Raw genomic sequence first — 26,693 nt, forward strand, 5'->3', positions numbered from 1 at the left:
TTTCCTTCATTAAATGTTCTTTCATAGACATTAAGGAAATGTCTATGAAAAATGTTCCCTTGTATCAAATGCATACATTAACCATTGATGGTCTTTCTCGGGACTGATAATGTGTAAATCAGGGACTTCCGCTTGGATCTCTCCTAGGAAAGTAACTTTTTCATGAAAGTTTATAATATAACATGTTCTTTGGTATGACTACCAAATGAATAAAGTCACTTTTCATATATGTATTTACAGGGAAGTGGGAAAATTACAGAAGGAAGTTGTAATCGTTCAGGGTTCTTTGGAGCAGAAACTACTAGAGAAGCATAACTTGCTGCTGGATTGCAAAGTTCAAAACATTGAGATAAGCCTTGTGCTGGGGTCATTGGAGGATATCATTGAAGTGGAGGTATCTAGCCAATAATATAATATGTGCAGTTATGCAGACCTAGCTGATGTCTTTCACTGCTCGTGCTATGGCTTTTTTAGCTTCTAGGAAAGGAAAAGGGAAAAATGTTTGTGTCAAGGTATTTTAAGACATATTAAAATGTTAAGCTGCTGAATTAATATTGAATCATTACCTGAAAAGAAAAGTAAGGTTTCTAAGTTGGTCACAGTGATATAAACCTGTATTGGCCTAGTACTTGAGAGATTGGAAGGTTGAGAGGAAGGTCAAGAGTTAAAAAAAAAAAAAAAGGAGCTTAATATATATATATATATATATATATATGAAAACTCTAGGGAGTGTCAATCTCAGGATCTTGCACTTTTTGTATGTTGTAACCTTCTGAAGTGATGGCAGGTTCTTACTTAACAGGGTTTGCTGCCGCCTGGAGAAATACTTTACCAGAACCTCATCTTCTGAGGTCAGCAGGGCTTAACTGACCTGGTATTAGCAGTTCTCCACTTCAAGCCTCTTACTGTCCTGTCCCACCTAAGGGAGAAAAATTTACTAAGAAGCTTGTGAAGTTCACAGTCCAGGGACAGAAACTTGCTAAATATTGGCACCTAGTCGCTGGACTATAGGTGTTTCTCAGTTTCTACACCTCCCTACCACAGCACTGAGGGGCTATTTACCGTAGCTCCTTTTGTTGCACATCTGACTATCAGGAAATGTATCAGAACTAACATCAGATTTAAACTAAGAAATGGCTGGGGCTGTTGGTATTTTCAGGATAGAAATTTAAGACAAATATGATTATTAATAAGCTAATAACTCTACTGCTGGATAGTCAAGAAAAAGAGAATGAGAATTTTAACCAGAACTAAAAAGAAATACTAACAGAAATAAATACTTTAGATGGGCTTACTAACAGATTGAACAAAGTTAAAGTACTCTGAGCTTAAAGATGGCTTTATAAGGGGCTGGTGAGATGGCTTAGCGGTTAAGAGCACTGGCTGCTCTTCCAGAGGTCCTGAGTTCAGCTCCCAGCAACCACATGGTGACTCATAAATTTGTAATGGAACCTGATTCCTTCTTCTGGTGTGCATGAAAATAGAGCACTCATGTACGTAAAATAAGTAAATAAAATCTGAACCCTCCTCAAAAAAGAAGACAAAGAGGAAAAAAAGAAGAAAGAAAATTTCCAGGTACCCTGAAAAAAAAATTACAAAAGGTATAAAATATATGTACTAAGAAAGAAGAAATTAATAACAGAATAAGTTATTCCCAAGAGAAATACTTTAAGACCATCAGATAGAAAATGCAAATGAAACAAACAGAAAACCAAAAGCGTACCACAACAAAAAGGGTCAAACAGCATGCAGTCCCTGCCATGACTCCATGATGGAGAACGGGGAATAGAAGCAACTCTGGTGAAGAGAAACTGGCAGTCTAGCCCAGGACAAACCCAAGAGCCTTGAAACTTAGACTCTTATTGGGGATTGTGGTGAGATATTGATACCTCTAAAGCATGCTGGGATAACAAAAGAAAGTAAGTCTATTTTGTCACTTCACATGTCTCAAAGGATTTTGGCTCAGTGCCATCTTGAGAAGGAACTTAATGTTTAAGACTGAGCTACTTTGGGGGCCTGAAAACAAGAACAGGAGTAAAGGAGTCTGGAGTCAACATCCCACAGCCTCCACAGTGGGAGACAGCCAAGGAAGCATTTTGGAATGGAGGACTAGATGCTAACATACCAGAAAGTTCGGGTGGTAAGAGCTTTAACTCAAGGCAATGAGAAGTACAGTGGAGGACTGGAGAGAAGGCTCAGCAGTAAAGAGCGCTTGCTACTCTTGAGGAGAAGTCAATTCCCATCTGTAACTCCAGTTCTAGGGGATACATTGCTTTCTTCTAACATCCACAGGTACCAAGTATGCACATGGTACACATACATACATGTAGTCAAAACATTTACATGGAAAATAAAATGAATAAATCTGTCCTAGTCATTGTTCTGTTTCTGTGAAGAGACACCATAATCACTACAACTCTTATGAAGGAAAACATTTAATGGAGACTGGCTTACAGTTTCAGAGGTTTAGTCTGTTGTCACCATAGCATGGAACATGGCAACATGCAGGCAGACACGGTGCTGTAGAAGTAGCTGAGAGTTCTACATCCAGATCCACAGGCAGCAGGAAGAGAGAATCTCTAGACCTAGAATGGGCTTTTTGAAACCTCGGAGCCTACCCCCAGTGACACACTTCCTTCCAACAAAGCCACGCCTACCCCAGCAAGGCCTCACCACCTAATCCTTTCAAATCATGCCATTCCCTGTTGAATCAAGTATTCAACTCTATGACCCAGTGGGAGCCATTCTCATGCAAACAATCACAAAATCTAATAAATTTTAAAAGGAAAAAAGTACAGTGGTTGATAGACCTGCTTTTGATGGCAAGAAGCTGAGTCCACCACATGAGAATAACAAGTCTGAGAGCGCCAAGCTTGAAGTTATGGATGCCTTCCCGTCGGAGCTGCCTCTTCCATGAGGTTTACTAGTAATAGGACTGAGAATTCTAAAGGTCCAGTGCTCATGTCCGCAGCCTTACTCTCAACAAAGTGTTTAACACTCACCAGGTTTTGAAAAGAAAGTGATTCAAAGTCAGGAAAAAGCCACTTTTTCTTCTTTATATATAGATCTTTTCTGGCCTATAATGTATATATGTACATATGCACACATATGTAACCAATGAAAGTGTATCACTACAGTATAACATTTAGAAAGGAGACCCAAGAGCAGGGTGTGATATAGCAGACACCTTTAGTCCCAGCACTCAGGAGACAAAGGCAGGGGGACCACTGAGTTTGTGATCACCTTGGTCTACATAGTGAGTTCCAGCCAACCCAGAGTTACATAGTGAAAGCCTGTCTCAAGAAAGAAAAATAGTGAAGCCAGGCCCAGTGACGCATGCCTGTAATCCCAGCACTCAAGCAGAGGCAGGTGGATCTCTGGTCTACAAAGTGAGTCCAGGACAGCCATGGCTACACAGAGAAACCCTGTCTTGAAAACACACATATAAAAAAAGGAAAAAAAAAAAAAAAAAACAGAAAAAAAGGAAACAAAGAAAGGGTGGTGTCTACCTCTCTAGTTGGAGGTGTGAACCTGGGAAGGTGAGACTTAAGAATGAGATAGATTACAGTCTGCAGTAGCCAACTCTATTCAAAGCGTCAGAGAGTTTATACTCTGAGGGTTAAGAAGAGTCACCTCAGTAAAGCGTACAATCAAAAGGACAAGTCACATGTGGCAGAAACATGTTTTTCCATATAAGGATGTGAATAACAACAGCTGAAGTAAACTCACTCCTATCAATACATCTGGGAGGAGCATGAAAACACATTCCAATCTATTTTGAAGAAACTGAGGTCACAAGACTCTTGTTTTCTTGGAATTTTCTCACAACTCCATTCTTGGGTAGTAGGGTAGTATTATGTGATAAGAAAGAGTAGAATGCAGGCAAAAGGACAAATGAGAAAGGATATAAAGCTAATTGTTTTCCTAGTTTCAACTCTTTCTTTTTTGTGGTGGATAAGTGTATAAAAATACAATTGATAGTGAAACTCGTGTGGATGCTTTTAATTGCCGCACTTGGGAGGCAAAAGCAGTCAGATCTCTGAGTTCAAGGCCACCCTGATCTACAGAGCAAGTTCCAAGATAGCTAGAGACACATGAAGAAACTCTGTCTCAAACACCCCCAACCCTGGAAAAAAAATTCTAAGCAAATCTCCATGGCTTCAGAATGGCCATTCAAACTACAGAAATTCACCAAGATAGACAGTGTTTGGGTCTGGCAAGTATTTGAGTGGCTACCTTAATCTAGTTGTGCGACTCTATAAGTATTACAATAAAGTTAGTTAATAGTTAAAATTGCTTGCCAGTTATTTCTAGTAGAAAAAAACTATAACATGTCTGAATGGTCATGATGGTTTTCCTATAGTTGTGCAGTTATTATTAAATGAATAAATAATACCAGTAAAAACAGAATGATGCAGAAGGAGCTGAGATTAAAAACTAAAAGCACAGAAAAAAACTATTCAGTGAAACTTTTATACATATCAATAATAAACTTGCTAAGAAGGAAAAATGTATTCACAATAGCTTCAAAAATATAACCTAACCAAAAGATGGGAAACTTCTACAATGAAAACTTTAAAATTCTGAAGAAATTGAAAAACATAGTTGAGGATATGACCTCTCATACTCAAAGGTCAACAGAATATTTTGGATACAGCCATCATACTGAAAGCAGTACATATTCAATGCAATTCCTATAAAAATGCCAGTGACATTCCTCATAGAACTAGAAAAAAATACTAAAATTCATATGGAAGCACAAAAAACTCTGAACAGCAAAAACATAGTGAGCAGAAAAGGCAGTGCTAGGAGTATCACCATACCTGATCTCAGATTACATGACAGAACCGTAATAAAACAGTATGGTACTAACATGGAAAAGACACACAAACCAATGGAATAAAACAGAAGATCCAGAAAAAAGTATACATTGGTTTTCATATACTTTAATGTACACTTTTAGCAGCCTGATTTTCTTTAAAAAGCTAAAGTCACATATTGGAAAAAAGACATATTCAGCAAAGGGCACTGGGAAAATTATATGTCTCATGTAGAAGAATGAAACACCTTTTCTATTGCTATATGAAAATAAATTCAAAATATATCAAATAATTGAATGTGACACTTGAAACTGCTAGGGAGAACAGAAGCCTCTATAATATAGGTAGAGGCAAGTACTTAATGAAAAAGATTCCAACAACTCAAGAATTAACAGCAGGAATTGACAGATCAAAATTGCTACCATCAGGAAAACACATGGCAACAACTGATGAGGATGGGGGAAAAAAAGAATCACTTTATACAATGCTAGTGGAAATATGAAAATAGTGTACCCACTGTGAAAATCTGTATGCATGTTCCTCAAAAAAGTTTTTTTTAAATCCCTACCATATGATTAAGAGCTACACTATTCTTTATATGCCCAGAGGAATCTGCATACCAAAAATACACTTACACATTTATGTTTATTGTAGTACTGCTTACAATAGCCAACACATGGAGCTAGCCTAGATTGCAATTAACAGATGAGTGGTTAAAAAAGTGTGTATGCACAAATGTAAAGAATGACATCATTTGAAGGAAAGTAGAACTTGAGATCATGACATTAAGCAAAATAAGCCAAACTTAGACAAATGTCAGGCCTTACATGCAATGGAGTCCCATTCTTGAGATGTATAGCCTCGGCAATGCATTTAGTATTTAGCTTTAACTTTCATTTGAGCTGTTTTAACACATATTATTTAAAGTATAAACTTACTGCTAAGAAACCTAAGGGATAAATAAGTCTTTTTCCATTTTAAGTTTCAGTTTTCATCAACCAAACACCAATTGTTTTACACCAACAGCTAATAGCTGAATAAACAGTAATTTGCTCTTGTTTTTTTTGTTTTGTTTTGTTTTGTTTTTTTGAAAAAAATGTATATTAGATATTGATCCATTCTAACATGAAAAAAGGAGAAAACATAGTATTGTGTGTTGATGGTGGGTCTCAGAGACTTAGAAAGCTTGAGAAAAGACATCTAAACAGCTGAGGTGAGAATTAAGCAGACATCCAGGGTGGGCTGTACTAAAAAAGGGAAGTATGTCAGTCCTGAGAGTAGCTTCCACCTGCTTCGTCAGTGTTTGCAGTCAAGTGAGCACAGGACACAGGTGCATGATTATGTCAAGAATGGCTGAAGCCAGGATTTTTGTGGTTGTGTAGCTTCTGTAAGGGTTACAACTTTTGATCTGAATGACTCAAGTGGCTGGAGTAGAGGTTACTATTCAGGCAAGAATGTCTGTTTTTCAGTTAACTGAAACAGAAAGTACCCAGGCAACAGCTGATATTTATGAAAAAGAAGCATCCATCCAAATAGACTACAGCCCTCTAAGGGAGGATTTGAAGGTAAAGATTTTTTTGTAATTAACAGTAAATTGACTATTAAAATACTATGAGTCATTTTTATATGGGTAGGTTTAAGATCTGTGGGGTGGGTTGGCTGATGGTTTTATTTTTTGTCATTGTTTTTATTTTACGGTGGGACAGAGACATCAAAGGGAAAAAAAGAAAGGATGATTGCAAATACTCACAATCCCAGCACTTGGGAGGTAAAGTCAGGAAGATAAAAAAAATGACTGTCAGTTTGTGCACCATGAAACCCAGTCTCCAAAAACCAAAATAGGGGCTACAGAGATGATTCAGTCGGTAAAGTGCTTGCCAAGCAAACAATAACCTGGGTTTGGTTCCCCAGCATTCACAGAAAAGGCTGGGTGCAGCAGTTTTAAGTTTGTAGTCCCAGAGAAGCAGAGACAAGCAGGTCCCTGAGGTTTACTAGCCAGCTAGCTACCAATCAGTGAGCTCCAGGTCCAGTGACAGATCCTATGCCAAAAGATAGGGAAGCGGGCTGGAGAGATGGCTCATGGTTAAGAATACTGGCTGTTCTACCAGGTTTTTTTCCCTTTACCCACATGACAACTAACAAGTATCTGTAACTCCAGTTCCAAAAGATCCAATGCCTTCTGACCTCCGTGGGCACTGCACAGAGACACCAACAGAAACACTTGTAAAATAAAAAATAACTTTTTAATTAAGTAAAAATAAGGTGGAGAGAAACTGAAGAAGACAGCCAGTTAGCCTCCGGCCTCAACACATACATATGCATACACACAAATATGTGTGTACACCACCAAACATCTGTATTAACAGTGCTTCCCACACCTGAGAACCAGCAGCTCTTTAGTTCTCTGAACACCAGCTGGAAACGATGAGCTCAGTTCTGGTCTGGTACTGCCTGTCTGGGATGGCATCAGATTCCGTAAGTTCAGGGCACAGACTGCCTGCATTCAGATGCCAGTCATTCAAGGGTGCCTTAGCCCTCAAGTGTGATAATTACAGAATTCATGGTAATAATTTATTCTGTATTTACCAATTTATTATTGGATGAAGAAAAGAAAAGGAAAGAACATGATGCTCCTAAGTGTGATGGAGGAGAAGGTTTATTGTAGATAGGAAGGAGAATATAGGTAGAGGTAGGGACATCTGGGAGAGTCCAGAGTGTACATGACCAGACTGAACTGTGCCTTGGGAGGAGGAGGGAGAAAGGGGAACCAGATGCAGCAGCAAGAAGGCCCAAAGAAAGTGAGTATCCAAAAGGTTGGATTATATAGGGAAGAGTAGCCCAGACCCCTGGCCTGGAGAGTTCACTGTAGGTGCTGGGTATACCAGCCAGGATGGTCCTGTATAAGGCAGGGGCTAAGAGATGCAGGGAGACCCCTGAGGAGCCACATTGATATGTTAAATAAGTACCTCAGCCATTTGTCCCAGGTTTGAAACCTAATAGTTATGAAAGATATAACATGAGAAGAGCCAAGTAGAAGTGATGCATCAGGCAGGGATGGAGGAAGTACAGAGCTCCAGTGCATTCTGCCTCCAGTAGGTGTGTTGCCCTGCTAGCCTGTCCATGTGTCCACCAACCCTGATGTCCCCCTCTGAACATAACTGATTCAACTGGCAAGTTTTATGATTAAACTGAATCCCTAGTTTCAGTTCATTCCCAGAGAGGACATGCTAAATTTACAAGCTTCTAACCTCATTTGGTATACTTAGCAATCAGTTTTCATCCTACAAAAGTCAGTTTATTAGCATTAACTCATTACAGTGGACAGGAGCTCCTTTTATCTTTCTCAGGATATGCCAAGGGTATTAGTTTTAAGACTGGAGCTAGAATGAATGTCAGATACCTATTACAAAATAGCAGGAAAAATGAGTGTCTAGCTATATAATGTTTATTATTAGCTCTAAGATTATTACAGTGGTATTATCCAACCCATAATCACAAATAAGACACACACCTATTAGATTCAGTAATTGCCTTATTTCCCTTGGGCCGGGCAGATATTTCACCAATGCTGTCTCACCATCCACCTCCCTGCCCCCATCCAATGCCATTCTCCTTAACCATCCTCATCTGAGCTATCTTTCATCCATAGTCTTAGAAATACTTGCCTTTATTCTTTATTCTTTCCATGCCATTATTGGAGTCCTTCCTCCAGACCCAAGTGATTCCTTCTCCATGCTAACCCATCATGGTGTTCACCTTCCTTCTCTCTTCTCACTTATCTGTTTCCCATGATTCTTCTGTCCTCAAAGGCCAGGAACCTTAGCCACAGCTACCCCATTCTGCCCTGCCCAGGTATAGGCCTTTAATCAACCAATCAGGTAAAATGCCTTAGGTAGGTTTACAAAATAAGGATAGGTATAACTAGATCTTGAGGGCCAATAATTAGCATCAAAATAAAGCAGCAGAATGACCCCAACACCTTTTTTAATGAGACAATCATGCTCTAGGCCAGCTGACCTTAAACTCATATGACACAGAGACTGCTTTACTATCTGGGCTACCTACCCCATTGCCAACATCTTCAGAGAAGGAAACCTGCCTTTCCAGGTAGTACTTTCCTAAAATTGAAGTTATTCCTAGAAAGCCTAAGCCATTTTCCTCTGGTTACAGTGTGATCTAAACAAGGTCACATTTCATTCCTGGGCCAGTAGTTTAGGTGAAGTTATCTTTCTTCTGAGTCCCTCAACACAGCCCCACAGGTAAGAATGGCTCATTTTTCTAAAGCATAGACTATGTTGAAAAGCGAGAATGATGCTGAGTAGCAAAGTCAATATCTTTAAACATCATGTGTTATGTACTTGAGAGACTTACTGGATTCATTGATTAGATCTATGGTGGCTTTGTCTTCCATGCAGTTTACTTATTGCTTTCTCATTTTGCATTAGGTCCTTTTTTTACCCATCCAATATTTTGTATTGATTGTTTTCTGAAGTGTTTGGTTTTATGTTGTTATTTTTTGAGACGGGGTCTTGTGTAGCCCAGGCTGGCCTCAAACTTACTGTGTAGTTGAGGATGACCTTGAACTTCTGATATATTTTATTCCACTTCCATGTAATGAGTTTAGAGGCATGTCCTATTTTACCCAGTGTATGAAATGCTAGGAACGGAACCCTTGGCATATGCACTAGGCAAGCACTCTACTACCCGAGCTTCATCCCCAGTAGATGTTTCTTTAGCTTTCATTTGCCTACTTTGTTAGATTTTTTTTTAAAGACAGCTGTATAGAGACAGAACACAGAAAGAGGTTTGGTCTGACCTTAAGTGGCACCACGTTTATTCATGGTTAGGGGGCACTTTTGTTGCCTATGTGTGTAGATGGCCAAAATGCCTACAGAAGATTGGATGCAGCCCCTTATAAGGGTAGACATGACTTCTGTAGCCTTGAAGAGAAGCTGGGAAGTGTAGTCTTTCAGTAGGAAACTATTGTTGCTAACTCTGAAAGGCTATTTTAAAATGAGGAGCAGGAGTTTTATAGCTGTTTTCTGCTAAGAAGGGTCTTTGTCAGAGGAGATAGTACTGGCTCCATTAGAGAGAGGGTCCTCTGATCATATAGCAGGGGAGAGTCTTAACTAGATCCGCTAAGATAGATAAGGTGATTGCCATCTTATATTCCTGAAGAAGTTGAAAAACAATTAAGAGGTCTCTAAGCAGATGAGTTGGTTGCAGAGTAGAATTGAAAGATTTCCTAAGAAGGTTGAGGGATAGAGAAGAACAGAGGCAGGAGAGGCAGAGTGGGACAACTAGCTAAACCATTTCCAGAGTTCTACAGAAGGATAAGGTAAAGCATTAGCTGTTTGTTGCATCGGATTTCTGCATAAGGAACCAATCATATGAAGCTTTGTAGAAGTCAGTTAAAGGTACCAATCCACAGAATGAATATGAATAGAAAGTGTCTATATGATAGTTCTTGCCTTTATATATGATAAACTTTGCATACTCTCTTAAATATTAACAGTAGCAGCTATTGTTTAATGAACAAAAAGCAGTATCTCAGGAAAAACAAAATTCCTGCTTAGAAACAATTTAATAAAATAGAGTTGGGGCTGTAACCTTCAATGCCCATGTCTAGTATTTGAAAACATGACAGCACCTATTTATGTTAGCATCAGACTGTCATGCCTATATCCCAGGGCTACACAGCAAATATCGCATTAGGCTATGCAAAAGACATTTTAACTCTAAGTTGCATTCCCCCAAATGAAATTATTTTTAAGTTTAAATGAAAAGGGTGTATTCCCAGACACAGTGACTGCCTTGTCTAGAGTAAATGATTCATTTTAAAGTTAAATTAACCCTATAACTAAACCTTGTAAAATTTTTATAATATTTTCATTCCATATAGTCAGCCAACAGATGGAAAATTTAAGCGGCCAGTTATGTCAAATATGTAGTAAATAATTTACCTGTAACATGGACTGAACTAACGAAGGCCAACTCTTTACTCATTTTGTTGATGGACAGATCTGTAGGTCAACACATACTGAGAGCACTAAGCACATTTCTTAATATCATTTTATTTAAAAATAGATTGGTTGTTTAGAAGCATAATTTGGTTATGCAAAATAACCAAATTAAATGAACTTATGGCTTTTGGTATTTCTAAGAAAATATCCACAGCATCACTGCCAAAGCCTTTGTATACTCCTCATAAAGCTTCAAGGTAAGAGTGCAGGCCCTAGTCCTGGAGCTCCATCTAGGTGGAGACTAGATTCTCAAAGCACCACAGGTTAGTCCACGTTGGAGAGAATCTCCTTCATCTAAGTCAAGAGTTTATGAATTAAGGGACATCACTTAATAGAATCATTTGTTGACTCTACAGATACAAAAACCAACTGCCAAAGAAACCGATTGGATACATTGACTAGCTTTTCAAAGCTGTGGGTTTGATGACAGAGTATTTTGGAGCCTTCTTTAGGCTGGGCTCATGGGTGATCAGGGTATAGACCCTGAAATTAACTTTTGCTAAGAGGAAGAATTAAATGCCAAGATAAAGGGCATGGCCAATTGAACTAGTATGCAGGCCCCATACCAGTCAGGTGGTAGGTAGGCTTAGGTATAAGATTTCCCTGTTCACAGCATCCTCAAATGCCATTTAGGAGACATTGAAGGTAACTGCTATTTGCCTCTCTGCTGTTTGAGACATTTAGGATGTGGGTGCAGACTGAGATCCTCCATTGGACAAGAAAAATCCATCTCCCTGTCATATGAGACATGCAGAATAATTGATCCTTAGATAAGGAGGGGTTTTGTTTGTTTGTTTGTTTGTTTGTTTGCTTGCTTGCTTGCTTGCTTGCTTGCTTGGTTTGGTTTTGGTCAGGCTTACCTGATCAGAGCTGATCAGGCCAGAGGCAGAAGCAGCAGACTTCTGGCAGGTCTTAATTCCTATGCATCTTTGTCTTGTAAAGAGGCTGGCAATGCATTTTACTCCGGTGGGATGGTGCTCCATCCAAAGGAAATTGTGCCCCATCTAAAGGAACAGCTTGAGACTGGGGATTTCCTGCCATACAGGCATATTGTAAATTTAACCCATTTTACTCAAGAATTCAAACTTTCATGGCCAATTTTTTATGTACCTGATTTTGAATATTATTTTACATTAAACAAACTAAGATTACTTTAAACTTGTTTTGCTTTCTTGTTTTATGCAAGAGAAGCTGGTAATTATAGTCTTTTAGTTTATTCAGTTTTCAGATAATCTTTTTCTCAATGAGTAGCTATTACCTTTATTATGTATTAATTGCTCCTTTTCAGAGTCAAGAAAGTCTTCCTGGAAAAACAGAGCTACACTTTGCCCCTCCCTTCCTTATTCATTGGCTTTAAAGTTAAGCATTACACCTTCCAGGTCATATGGGTTCCTTTTCTCTGCCCTGTAGTTCCTTTGCTCATCTTGTGAGGAGGCTTTTCCATCCCGATGTAAATGTCGGTTAGTATTTGACTTCTCTGTGAATGCTTTTTTAAATTTTTATTTTTATATGCATAAGGGTGTTCTGCCTACATGTATGTTTGTATACTACATGTATGCTTAGTGTCCTCAGAGGCCAGGAGAAGGATTCAGATCCTCTGGAACTTGAGTTACACAAGGTAGATACTAGAAATCAAACTCAGGTCCTCTGAAGAGCAGTCAGTGCTCTTTAACCACTGAGCCATCTCTTCAGTCCCTCTGTGAGCTCTTTTAAGGCAAAGACTAATTTTCATGATTGAAGGTCCAATGTCTAACCCATAACAGTTGAACAATATTATTTTTAATGGACAGAGAAACAGATGATAGGTGAATTTTTACATTTTGGGCATGATCATAGTCTGAGGAGGTAAAGAATGTTCCCAAAGCAGCATGATACAGTGTTAGAGCCATGAAAAGCACAGCTGGGTAGGAAAGCTACAGACGCTGCCTGTATGATTATAGTACTAAACACAGAATGGCTTCCAAGGGAAACGAGGAGATGCAGGGGTGCAAGTAGTCAGAGAGTAGTGTCCTTTCCAGGTGTGCTGGCACACACTTGTAATCTCTGCATTTGGGAGTTTGAGGCAGGAGGACTGCTACAAGTTTAATGTCAGTCTAGGCTATGTAGTGAAAATCATACCAGCCAGGGCTATAAAGCAAGACCCTATCTCAAGAAACCAACCAAAGGGGGAAAAATAACAATGATAACAGTCTTGGGCCAACAAGGTGGGTCACCAAATAAAGGCACTTGCCACCAAGCCTGACAACTGGAGTTCAGTTCCTGGGTCATAGATAATGAAAGAGACTCAGTACCAAAAACTGTCCACTCACCTCCACACACATGCTGTGGGAGATATGCTTACATACACAAAGAATGATTTAGGCCTTACCTTTGAATTTACAAGACATGTCAGTCAGTGCTGTTCTTTGCTAATGATAGGCTCTACAATCAGATAAGGAGGTGGAGGCCCACCTTACACTCCTCCTAGAGCAAGTAGCATCCCAAGAAAATACTCTACTGAAGACTGCAGCTCCAAACCTGCGAGCACAGGAGAACTTAAAGGCCGTCAGAGACAAGTTTCAAGAGTCTGCAGACGGTAAAATTGAGTTGATAGTTGTTAATATGATGAAATTAATGTGTTTTTATTTCTTTATGTGCCAACAACTTCCTTGTATTCTACCTTTCTTTTATTGACATGCATTTTTCTTTGTTGCCTGTTGCTCTGTTAATGTGGTCTTTTTAGCACAGATATCTTCCTTTATGAAGAATGTTCTGCTTTACTTTTAAAATAGGTTTGTTGGGGGTTGGGAATTTAGCTTTGTTTTGCAAACTTACCTAATGTACATGAAGCCCTGAGTTCCATTTCCAAATCCTCATAAAACTGTGTTTAGGAGCATGTACCTATATAATACCAGAACTCTAGAAGTAGAGGTGGGAGCATCAGAAGTTCAAAGTCATCCTCAGGCAAAATAGTGTGTTTGAGGCCAGGCTGGCTTTATGAGACTCTGTCTCAATAACAACAAAAAAAGTAGGTATATTAATTATGTTTTTAAAATACTAAGATTTTTCAAAGCAGACAGTAAGTATATGCAATATACTTTCAGGATTTGCTAACATTATTTAGACATTAGCTCTGACAGGAAAAGACTCATCAAGTTTAAAAGATGTATTCTCAGAATTTAGTAATAGTTAAGGTATTTTTAAGGTAGATATGTTCAAGACAACCAAAGTCAAAGTCAGTTCTGAAAATAGTCTACCTATTACATTTTAAGAGAAGCACCTAATGGTCTTGAAAATAAGGAACACTGATGTTTTATTTTATTTTTTAGCTTTTGAGGCCAGCAGAAAGGAAGCCAGAATATGTAGGCAAGAGTTTGAGCAGGTAAAAAAACGGAGATATGATGCTTTCAGCCAGTGTTTTGAGCACATCTCAGTCTCCATTGATCAGATCTACAAGAAGCTCTGCAGGAACAACAGTGCCCAGGTGTGTTTCTCAGTCTCCAGTACTAGAGAGAGCATAGTGTAAACAATGGTGTTTGTTGTCTGGTGAGAATTAAGTGGTCTCTGCATAGTCCTTAATGACATAGGTGCAAAGCCAGTGCAGGAAGACTGGTCATCTCAAGATGTGTGTTCTGGATTCCACTCACTATCCTGGCAGCACAGACAAGTCAGAGCCACTCTCGCCCTATTCTTCCACTTGAAACATGAGTGGAGTTGGATCATTTGATATCTGAGGTTTTTTTCAGATGCTGAAATTCTATTATCTGGTACTAAATTGACTTTATGGAACTACTGGTTTCTGTGGGAAAGATGGAATCAGAAGAAATAGTTGTGGTATTGATCAACATATCAAAGACTAAAGGTGGGATCAAATCTAGATATTATCCATTTGAATGAATCTCTTGGCCCAATTTATTTTCCATTCCTATTGTACTGTAAATAGCCACAGCAAATACTTGTAGAATTAAATGTGGAAAAAGACATGGGTCAGGATTTATGTACCAACTCTACTTGGTCTCACATTGTGACTGAGATGATCCTGAATCTGGATTTTAGAATTTCAACAAAACATAACTTTTTTTGCTGGGTGTGTTGGTGCATGCTTTTAATCCCTGCACTTGGGAGGCAGACACAGTCAGATTTCTGTGAGTTTTGGGGCCAGCCTGGTCTACAAGTGAATCCAGGACAGCCAGGGCTGTTAAACAGAGAAATCTTATCGCAAAAAGCTAAAAACAAAACAAAACAAAACAAAAAAACCAAAACACCTATTTTCAGTAAAGTAAGCATAACAACTCACTGAAAACAAGATTCATTCATATAACTACAGTATGTGGCACACAGTAGTTGTTCAGCAGGCGTCAGAGAGATGGGCCAGTAAGTAAGTTGATGTTTTTATAAGTCTGTGGCATCTGCTGCTGAAGTTTGACTGAAAGTATGGTAGAAAAGGCCTGGGCCTTGGATATGTTGAATAGTCTCTCTTTCCCCTCAACCCAGATAACCCTGATGTCTGTGGTTAATGCAGAATTAAATGTATTTATAGGTATTAGTATTTCTTATCAAAATTGAGAAAAGCCTAACCGAGAGAAAGAAATTTTCACTTACCTATGTTGCTACCTAACATGAAATATATTGGTTACTTTTCTGCTATGGCTAAATAAATGTGTTTCAGGCATTTCTTAGCCCAGAGAACCCTGAAGAACCTTACTTGGATGGAATTAGCTATAATTGTGTGGCTCCAGGCAAACGATTCATGCCCATGGACAACTTGTCAGGGGGAGAAAAGTGTGTGGCTGCCTTGGCACTCCTATTTGCTGTACACAGGTAAGGCCACAGCTAGTTATCTTTCTACAGAGAAATCTATATTTTCTTTAATAATATTTAGCAAAGCTATTTTTCCTGTCATAAAATTGAGGTTTGTTTTAGGCCTATAGCAAGCTAGAAAATCTCCAAGTAATAGTCTTCAACAAATTTCAGCAATAGCTAGTAGTTTTATAGCTTTATAAAAGGATAATAATCTACATACAACATCAAGGTTGCCGAAAAATGAACAAACAGCAATGACCCAACTTACGTATTATTTTCCTAGGCCATACTCAGAGCTCTGCTATGTAATGATAGTAAAATATGTCTTCCTTTTTAAAAAAATGGGGGGGGATGGGGGCTTAACATCCTCATTTACTGATGATGGTTGTACTCTTTCCCTCAAAAGATAAATCAAAAAAAAGTTGGGTAAAGTTAAGACAAACAACAGTTTTCAACATTTGTAGCAGGTGGTAGCAGTGCCAGCTGCTTCTTCCCTACACCCATAACAGAACATAGGATTCCAACTTCTGGTCTCAACAAAGAAATGAGATATATATATGATCATAGCAGAATGAGGTCACTAGGTAGCTCCCTGTCCCTTCACTGTACTAAATATTCACACTTTCAAGTACAGTTGTAGACTCTAGAGATTCCTATAAACAAAACAAAGTGTCTACCTCAAAAATATTTTGCCATGGTGGTGGCACACATCTTTGTGTGTGGAGCAGGGCATGCTGACACCAGAAGTCTGCCAAGTTTCCAAAGATCTTGATTACCCTAACTGCTATTACTCTTTGCCTCTAAGTCGTTCATAAAACAAACAGGAACTTGTTACTCGTGTGCATGCAATTTTTTTCTAGCTTTCGGCCTGCTCCGTTCTTTGTATTAGATGAAGTAGATGCAGCCCTGGACAATACTAACATTGGTAAAGTAAGTTTCTTTCTGCATTCAATTTCCCCACCCCCTCCCCTTTGGTTTTTCTAGACACTATTTCTCTATGTATCCCTGGCTGTCCTGGTACTTTGTAGTCCAGGCTGGCCTTGAACTCTGAGATCTGCCTGCGTCTACCTCCCGAATGCTGGGATTAAAGATGCACACTACCACTGCCCAGCTTCTGCTTCGATTTCTAATAGAGTGTTTATGTTCTAGTTTTATTCTGTTGCTGTGACAAAACCATGACCAAAAACAACTTAGGGGGGAAAAGGGCCTACTAGGATTATACGTTCAAGCCACAGCCCATCGTTAAGGAAAGTCAGGACAAACACTCAAGAAGAAGCTTGAAGAAGAAACCATGGAGGAAGACTAGGCAATGCGATGGCTTGCTTGCCAAACAAAACAAAATGAAAAAATAAACAAACCACTCAAAGAATGGGTACAGGATAACTAAAACTTAGACAAAAGTACTTACCAAGTGCCTAAGATTGGTCTAGGTCAGGGTACACTGGTCCTAACTACTGCATACTCAAGATAACAAACTGTGCTTTTGAAGTACCACCTACAGTGAATGAATGAGACAGGCTAAAGCCACTTTCACAGAAGGGACTCAAGAGGCCATGGTAGTAGCCATGATTCAGAGGTGGAAGTCTTAGAATAGTGATGAGAACAGGAGATAGGAGGATATGATGGTCTGGATATAAAATGTCCCCACATAAAGGCTGTGCTTTAAGAGGGTAGAACCTCAGCCTGCTCTACAAAGCAAGTCCCCGACAGCAGAGGGTACACAGAGAAACGTCTCGAAAAAAACAACAAAAAAGTGGAGGGGGGGGAACCTTAGTGGAAGGATGATAGATGATTCTAGACATTCCCTTGAGGATACTGGGATCTCAAACCCTTTGCTTCTCTTGAATTACAAAATTGCACTATCACACCCCAATTATTTTACTTAGTTCCATGGACTTGAGCTTCCTGAAGGAGCTAGAATTCATCTTTAACCAAGACTTTATTATGCAGTCATATACATTGTCACATTTTCCCAGTCTTGAAGCTTTGAGTTAGAACTCAAATGTGATTTTTAAAATTAAAACGAAAAAGAACCTTTGTTCCCAGAGCCCAAAGGAGGCCCTGCTTTGCTGGTGAAATGCGTGCTTTTTATTTCCTCCCAGGTTTCAAGTTACATCAAAGAGCAGAGTCAGGAACAGTTTCAGATGATAATCATTTCCCTGAAAGAGGAGTTCTACTCCAGAGCTGATGCACTGATAGGTATTTACCCAGAGGTAAGAGACACAGGGGCAGGGACAGGCCCCATAAACTCCTCTGACCCTGCCAATCTTGGCATTTCCTTCCACAATCCAGGAGTTTGCAGGCAGTATTGGGTTTCTACAGTGGATTAAATATAAACCAAATGATTTTTAAATGAGTAAGATTTACAAGTAATTACTCAGATACTCTTCTTGACAGAAAGATTTAAGACATTTTGTAAAATATCCCTAATTTCATTTCTTCTCTCCCTTTGGGGTTCTTTTTTTTTTAGATTTATTTATTATATATATAATGGTCTATCTGCATATACACCTGTATGCCAGAAGAGAGCACCAGATCTCATTATAGATGGTTGTGAGCCACCATGTGGCTGCTGGGAATTGAACTCAGGACCCCTGGAAGAGCAGCCAGTGCTCTTAACCTCTGAATCATCTCTCCAGCTGCCTTAAGACATATTTTAATTGAAAGAAGAAAATTAAAACTGTAGGTCATGGCCCAGCAGATGGCTCAGCAGGCTGGGGCACTTGCTACCAGGCTTATTGACCCACTTAATAGAGAAAAACAACTCATCCCTTCCCCAGCACATGAGTAAATATGTGTAGTAAAAAATATCTTTAAAACTGCAATAGTGTGGTTCTTGTGTTTTGCAAATAGTTAAGTAACACAGAAGAGACTGTTAATAATGTTCATGTTTCTGACTTGTGAATATTTTGTGCAAAAATGGATGCATTATAGTAAAAAACAAATTTACCAGAAGCTCCAATGGGTATACATACATATGAACTTTCATAATTTCAACACACCCATTTTAAAGCCATTCAAACAAATTCTTAGTTCAAAAACTGAGCTAAGGCCATTGAGATAGCTCAGCTGGTAAAGGCAACAGCTACCAAGCCTGTTAAGCTCCATCTCCTGGACCCATGCAGTGAAAGGAGGGAACTGACCCCTGAAAGTTGTCCTTTAACCAACATACCTGCACCCTGTAGGCACATACCCACATATACACAAAATACATTTTTAAGATAATTAAAAACCTGAGCAAAGGGAAGAGAGGAACAATTCTGGACCTTCTGTTTTTAGGCTGTTTCCCTTTAAGCTAAAATAAAAATTAATTTACTGACCCAGGTGTGGTGATGTATGCCTTCAATCCCAGCACCCAGGGGCCAGAAGCAGGCAGATTTCTCTAAATTTTTGGGATAACCTGGTCTACATAGTGAGTTCAAGGACAACCAGGGCTACATAGAGAAATCCCATTTCAAAAAAACAAACAGGGTAATTAATCCCTTATAAATGTAAATCAAGATTAACTAATGGCCTCACTTTAATACCTTCCCTCTAATCAGGAGAACTTACTAAAGCTGACCTTCCTCCATTTCAGCACAATGAATGCATGTTCAGCCACGTGTTGACTCTGGACCTTTCCAAGTATCCAGACACTGAAGACCAAGAAGGCAGGAGACGACACCGGAAGCCCAGAGCACCACGAGCATCACAGTCCCCACAGTCTCCCCAGTCTCGTTAGAAATAAGGATGCTCCTGAACGGCCACCAGCTGTAGATGTACCCTGCCCCTTTAGAGGTCAGGTCAGTCTGTTTAGACCTTTGTGTGACGGAAGAAAAATTTACAGTTAGTAAAACAAGCTATGGAGCTCACTCCGGTTAAAGAGTGCTCAGCCACATTCCAATAGAGGTTTCCTGTGGCAGCAATGCATAAGGTGTGTGGTTCCCTTTTGTTTTTAAGGACTTCTGTTTTGAATTAAATTGGTTATAAATGTTTGAATTCTGAAAAATCTTTTCTCTGGCCCTGCCTTGCAGCTGTCTTTAAAGGAAACAGCTGGCCCGGGGTATTATTTTTGTGGCGGTAGACGGGACCCAGACCAAGTTAGTGTTGCAGCTTTGAGTGCCTCCCCAGTCATGAGTTTCTGCGGATGCCAGTCATGTAGCACAGTTAGTAAACTGGTGGGCCTGGCCTATGGGGACATTTCAGAGGGGGTATGTGTGGATATAAATAATCTCACACGTTTTAAAACAGAAAACTTGTGATGGTGAAGCTGAATCATGTGCTTCAGTACAGTCTTTAAGTCTCGTTTCTTTCAAGGGTGCACTGAATTACAAGGCTGTGTCAGGTAACAGCGACTTCATATAAATTCCATTGCAGAGGAAGGAACGTGGTAGTTTTCAGCAGTGCTTATTCCTGCTTCAAAGTGGAACTGGAAGACTCTGCAGGTCTCCGTAGAAGTCAGGTCTGGTCCAAGTGCTGACCCAGAAACTACCTTCTAAAACCATGAGTCATTTCTGAATAGCACTTGTTTCTTGTACCCAAAACAGACTTATACCTACTTAGTAGACTGAGTCAGAAGACTTAGTTTCACAGTCAGGAAGTGGTGGCACATGGTGGCACACGCCTTTAGTCCCAGCACTTGGGAGGTAGAGGCAGGCATATCTCTGTGAGTTTGAGACCAGTCTGGTCTACAGAGCGAGCACCAGGACATTCAGGACTACACAGAGAAACCCTGTCTTGAAAAACCAAAAAATAAGATTTAGTTTCCTCCCACATATGCACAACACACACCAAAAAAAAAAAAAAGTAGTAAAATAAGGTTGAGGGGGTTGGAGAGATGGCTCAGCAGTTAAGAGCACTGCTCTTCCAGAGGTCCTGAGTTCAAGTCCCAGCAACTACATGGTGGCTCACAACTATCTATAACGGGATCTGGTGCTCTCTTCTGTCATGTACATGCAAATAAAGCACTCATATGTATAAATCTTTAAAAGAAAATAAGGTTATTGAAGTACACTCCCCCCCCAAAAAAAAACAGAGTTTTTATATACATTAAGTAGTTAAGAAATACATAAATGCTACAGTTAATTGTCAACTTACCCTGAGCAAGCCCTGATGTTAACCTATGGGAAAAAGTAGGCAGTATGAAGAGGGCTGTTTGAAACTCAAGTCTTCAGTAGAAGAGGCATGGTGCATATGTGAAGTAGAGAACCTCTGAGCCTGAGGGAGCTGCAGAGTGGGGATTTCAGGGCATTCGCTCAGCTCCAAGAAACTGGGTGCAATCCACTTAGAACAAGGGTCAGCAGACTTCTTGAAGAACCACAGTTAATGTTTCCAGATTTGGTGATGCTGTAAGGAATTTCTCGAACAACTACCTAGAATGTAACAACTCTTTAGCTCTGGCCCACTAGAGAGAGCCAGAACTTGTCACCTACCTTCATGCTTCTCACTGATAAAATGAGAAAAAAACACCTTGTGCTACCACTGTTTCCTTCTAATACATGAATCATTGTAATAAAGCTACATTCAAAACATACCGTAACAAAAAGATTGACCATAAATATAACTCATTATAGCAAAAAAAAAACTCGGATTGAATTTTCAGTGTGAAACTGTGTGATGCTTAGATAATGCTTTTACAGTCAACAGAATGTAATTTTGCTAAACTGTGTTAGATCCAACTTTAATATTTACCTATCTACCCCTGCTAGCATTTAGTAAATGTGTTTAAAAAAGAAAAAAAAAAAAAAGGCTCACTGCTGAGTTTGTAATCCTGTGATCACAGCACTTACTGGGCTGAGCAGGAAGATTGCTATGAGCTAGAAGTCAGCCTGGCCTATAAGGTAAGACCCTATCTCAAAGCACTAATAATAGTTAAAAATAATCTCTCTGTTGGGGGTCTGCATATGTGTGTGCAGAGCCCACAGACTCAAGAAGAGGGCACTGGATTCCCTGGGTGGCTGTGAGCCACCTGATATGGGTGCTGGAAACCAAACTTGGATCCTCTACAGAAGAAGTATGTGCTCTTAACTGCTAAGCCATCTATCTCTCAAAAAACCAACTTTCAAAAATCCATGTTTTTTTAAATTAAACACATTCAAAAGGTGTTTGCTTGATTTCATAGTTCAGTGGCAACTCAAGCTAAACATATATATATATACACATATACACACACATATATGTATATATACACATATATATGTATATGTATATATATAGACACACACACATCACATGTTGTCATAACTAAAGAAAAGTTGAGCACACAGGGTTGACTTTAAAATTTTATTTATAACCAGTGACATAAAAGATTTATTTTCCACACTTAAAAAGGGGTTGGGGAGGTTCTTTAGCTTGTCTCTGGCTTCTCTGTCTCAACCTATGTTCCTTGTTCTTAATTATCCCTGTCCCCTTGGGAGCAACAGTGCCATCCATGCAATGTCACAGGCAGGGCTTGGCTAGGTATCAAAAGAGCTTGGCATCATATCAAAGATGGGTAGCCCCAAATGAGCCATGCAAGGCCTGTTTCCAAGAAGTCTTCCTTTCAGGACCACTCTGTGTAACATGTGAGCCATTGCCACAGGCACTATCAGAGGAGCTCTGGGCATGTGCAATCCCCAGAAGTAAACCTTGAAAGTAGTTAAAATGTGGTAAGCCCTTTCAAAGTACTGCCTACCCCACTCTGTGTAAGTCTTAATATGAACCATGGAAAGAGAGGAGAACAGAAAGGATGGGCCTTATCCTGGAGAAATAAGACTTGGAAAGCTTAGAACTTCTGAAAGTTTACAGCTTGCTCTTGTGCTTCACATTTAACTTGTAAGTCACATGGTGGACCTAGACAGCACTAAAGACTTTGAAAAATCTTCAGTCTCTCTGGACTTAACACTCCCTAACAGACAGTCTAACATTTCTTTGGAACAGAAATTACTGAAATGTCACAATTCCAAAGAAACCCAATCAATCTAATCATCCCTTTAAAAACAACCATTTCCACTAGTGGGTTCAGTGCCTCTACTATCCACTTATTTACTACTTAACAATGTAACCAACACTTCTTTAAAAAACTTTCTACAGTAAAAGATGTTTCCACATAAAGATATAAATATAAATGTTTATGTCTTATTTTCTCTTTGGCAACTACTGTTGCTTGGACAGTCTTCATTCTCCTCCATGTATTAGGAAAAATAACACCCTGACTCAAAACATGTCAAAAAGGAAAAGGGAACAATGCCAGGTATATCCCACCTCCCACCCCCCAATTTGGTCCCTGAGGTAGCTGTCCATTACTCCTTACAGATTATACCTGAAGTGTGTCCATGTCACCGCCTGAGCAGCTAAGCACATAGTGGAGCTCATTCACGAAGGTCACACACCCACACGGCTGTTTTGGGGGTATGTGACAGTTCACTATTAAGAGATCCATATGGAGTCCTCTGTACATTCCTCATCGCTTGGGCATGGCACTGTGGTTACAGAAGGCTGGTTTTCAAGTTTCAAGTTCGAAAAATTTCAAGACCCTCCAGCATCATCTGTTTAAGCAAAAGAAATACCAAAGTGTTTCAGTTCAGCTAAAAGAATTATATCAGGATTTCTGTTTCCGCAACCACCTCACATGCTGAAAAATTTAAAAACCTTCCATAACTGGAACAGTAGCCACTGTCTAGAAATGGCCTTGTAGAGCTATAAATATTACCAGGTACAATATACATTGTAAAGAATTATGTTCTTCAGTGCTGTTTTCTGGTAGAATCAAGACAGCAATTTTAGCACACATGCAGTGAAAGCCTGTTTGAAGTATGGATAAAGAAATGAAGGTTCAGAATGCACACACTTCGACTGCCACATGCCACACCATTCCTCTGGGGATCTTCAGGCTCCAAGTATGGACAGTAGGACTAAGAAGGTTGGCCTTTCTCATCCATATGCAGAACAGGCCAGAGGTATTTCCTCAAGCAGACATGACTACCTGGAGAGAGGCAAGGCTGAATCAATTGCTATTAGGGGCAAAGCTCTTTCTGGGCATCAAAGAGGATCCCTGGCCCACTGCTCTATGGCATGTCTACCAGGTAGTAGCACTGGCGCCTGATAGAGATGGTAAACATGCAAAGCCTAGTATACAGGTGACAGCAGGAAAAAGAAAAACAATCCACAACTGTCTACTAAAAACAACCACTGGGATCTTACACAGCAGAAAACAGCGGGGATGCTTAGATGTGAGAAAAACCAGGAACATGAAGACTAACAGAAAAGCTCATACATTGCTACCCTGGGGCAGCAACTAAGGAACTAGTCTGCTTTATTTTAGTTATAGATGTGCTTGCCAACTAAAAACACAATCCAAATGAAAGATGTCAAGAAATTTTGTTCATACACAAAATTGAATTTCCTGTTTATAGATACAAGTACCAGATGCACTAAAGTTACACAAATCTGGAAGAAGCATGCACTCTCCAGCAGCTGTTCCCAGCCATTGTCCTAGAAGGACCTCAACGCACTCCCGATATACCTGAGCGAAGCCTCCACAGCCTCCTGTCTCCTGCCACTCATCCCAACTGATCAATTCACACTGCAGAGAATATCTGAACTCATCTTGTTTCATTTGACTAGGCAATCTTTGTTCATTGTGACTCTATCAATGACAGATGACTTCAGCAACTCATGTTCTTAGAACATATAGTACATATATCCCTTATCCAAAGTGTTTAGGACCCAAATGCACTTGAGATTTCTCAACTTTGGGGACTTGGGAATCTTTCCATAGAATTTAAGGGAATAAAGATCCCTAACTGGAAATCTAAAATGTTTCCAAATCTGTAACTTAAAAAAGTATATTTTTTTTAAGTAGAGACCAAAACAGGGCATCAAATTCTTTGGAACTAGAGTTATAGGTGGTTGTGAGCCACATGAGCACTGGGAACTGAATTCAGGGTCCTCTTGAAAGAGCAGCAAACACTCTTAATCACTAAGCCATCTCCTCTCAAACCCAAAACTTCTGAGTACCAAAAAGTTTCAATTTGGGAGGATTTCACATTAGGAATGTCCAAGCTTTGTCACAGTACTGATCAGACACCCACTAAGGAGTTAGCTTTAGATATTCAGTGTGTCATCAAGATGCTAACTAATAGTTTTGAGAATCTCTCAAAGTGTTTTAATGAAGATTAAAAATGAACATTAAGAAGCACTAAAGGAGCCAAGCAGAGGTGGTGCATTCTTTTAATCCCAGGACTCGGGAGGCAGAGGCAGGCAGATCTCTTTTGAGTTATGGTCTACAGAGTGAGTTCCAGGTGCTTGACACTGGCAGTGTTAAGAGTCAGCACTAGGGAGAGAGGGAGGTGGAGAAGCGAGATAAGAAGGGAGGGAAAAGCCTGTCAGAGCTCAACCAACAGACTCAAACCCAGCACTAATAACTAGAAATAGATATGACCGAACCTGGAGAGAGCAAAGGAGTGGTAAGGACATGAGTACCCAGCCAGATCACCTTTCCTAGTATCAAAGGAAAGAGTCTACTGAAATGAAGCAATTGAAACTTTACAAGTTTATATCAGTGGTAGAGATAAAACAAGAATCTGAAGGGTTTTAAGATTTATTTAATATTTATATAGCATTGTGCCTGCATGTGTGCCAACGTACCAGAAGAGGGCACCAAATCTCACCATAAATAGTTATAAGCCACCATGTGGTTGCTGGATATTCAACTCAAAACCTTTGGAGGAAAAACCAGTGTTCTCAACCTCTGAGCCACCTCTGCAGCCCCTGAAGTGGCTTTGAAGAGTTTAAGTTAGCCTGGGTATAACTCCATTTTGAAATAAAGAGCCATTTTGACTGGGAGCTGAACCCAGGAAATATCACAGAATGTACACTTGGCAGACAACAAAGTTAACTCTCCTAGCAACAGCCTCTAAGAAATATCACAGAATACTTCATAGAAAATAGAGACAATCCCCCTGGCAGCAATCAATGAGAATCGGTTGGGAATCAGCTAGGAAAACTCTCCCCAATGTTTCAGATATAGTTTAGAAGAATAGCAATTATGATCCTATGCCTTAAGCAATTGTGATTATGTGCCTCAGAGAAGGTCACCTCGTCCCTCTCACTTTTACCTAATCCTGTAACATCAAGACATGTGCCCCCCTGCTTGCTGTCATGGAAACCCCCTCCTTGCTGTCTTTCTCTTTAAAAACCCTGCTCACTCAGGGCTCGAGGTCCCACTTCTCTACTGCTGCGTCAGTGAGACTTGGGCCCCGAGTCCAATTGCTCTCGTAATAAAGCTCTCTTGCTCCTGCATCAGAGACCTGGTGATCTCTGAGGGTCCCATGATCCTGGCATTACAGCTTCTTTAGAGATGAATGTGGGCACTGGGGTGGGGTGGGGGATACTCCCAAAATGTTCTGTTTGCTGACTTAGTATGACCAAATGGGTGTCATGAGTTTTTCCTCATGACAACTCACTGAGTTGATGCTACAACACCATCATTTGCTTGTTTTCCTTCAATCACAGAAGTGTGAAAGGTCTGTGTGATTCTGACATGATTTATGTGCCGAGTCTTCCCACGGACCAGGGGTGTTAGAGCAAAGCACTAACTACAGACACCTACAGAGCTAAGATAGTTCCCCACAGAAACAAAAAACACCTACCGCTGTCTGACTGTCTGACTTTTTTTGTAACTTCAATTCCATTCTCTTCCAACTTCCTCTTCGCACAGTCCTGACATGCGTTACCTTAAAGAAAAAATATAAAAAATTATAAAAAATAAAAAATTTAAACTAATTAAAATAGTCCAGAAGGAAAAAAAAAAGGCAGCAAGAGGTAAGAGATGGGGTTACCCTCTGGGAATTCACTTACTACCTTTTTATATCCTCAAAATTGTCCATCAAAAGTCAAAATAGTTTGGCTACTTTTTATGGAATACATGTGAAATATCCCCCCAAACCCCATGGGTTAAAGGGTTGGTCCCCAATACAGAACCCAAAAGTTAGGCTGTTGGGGGCGGTGATTAGATCCTGAGGGCTCTGACCTAATCAATGACATTGCTGGAAGGAGTCAGCCCCAGGGGATGTGCCCTCCATACCTTGCCTCTTGCATTATTCTCCTT

General features: G+C 39.8%; 2 protein-coding genes across 10 annotated transcripts in view; one reads left to right on the forward strand and one right to left on the reverse strand.

The window, feature by feature from the left end:
• Nucleotides 1–19,608, forward strand: part of Smc1b (structural maintenance of chromosomes 1B) — a 58,603-nt gene extending 38,995 nt beyond the window's left edge. Inside the window, exons 18-25 of one of the 2 annotated variants that reach the window (XM_021630892.1) lie at nt 241–394; nt 6,290–6,385; nt 13,262–13,418; nt 14,152–14,306; nt 15,492–15,643; nt 16,486–16,555; nt 17,728–17,838; nt 19,203–19,608. In XM_021630892.1, coding sequence (XP_021486567.1) covers nt 241–394; nt 6,290–6,385; nt 13,262–13,418; nt 14,152–14,306; nt 15,492–15,643; nt 16,486–16,555; nt 17,728–17,838; nt 19,203–19,346 — 1,039 coding nt within the window. In that variant the 3' untranslated portion in view covers nt 19,347–19,608. The remainder of the gene's footprint in view (nt 1–240; nt 395–6,289; nt 6,386–13,261; nt 13,419–14,151; nt 14,307–15,491; nt 15,644–16,485; nt 16,556–17,727; nt 17,839–19,202) is intronic. The other variant, XM_060390549.1, reaches the window with a different exon arrangement.
• A 2,264-nt stretch (nt 19,609–21,872) lies between these two features.
• Fam118a (family with sequence similarity 118 member A) overlaps nt 21,873–26,693 on the reverse strand; it is a 28,687-nt gene continuing 23,866 nt past the window's right edge. For all 8 annotated transcript variants that reach the window (XM_021630864.2, XM_060388895.1, XM_060388897.1 and 5 more), the window contains 2 exons: nt 26,236–26,319; nt 21,873–23,130 (listed from right to left, as the gene is read on the reverse strand). In XM_021630864.2, coding sequence (XP_021486539.1) covers nt 23,111–23,130; nt 26,236–26,319 — 104 coding nt within the window. In that variant the 3' untranslated portion in view covers nt 21,873–23,110. The remainder of the gene's footprint in view (nt 23,131–26,235; nt 26,320–26,693) is intronic.

This window comes from Meriones unguiculatus, chromosome 8, assembly GCF_030254825.1.
Source record: "Meriones unguiculatus strain TT.TT164.6M chromosome 8, Bangor_MerUng_6.1, whole genome shotgun sequence".
NCBI lineage: Eukaryota > Metazoa > Chordata > Mammalia > Rodentia > Muridae > Meriones > Meriones unguiculatus.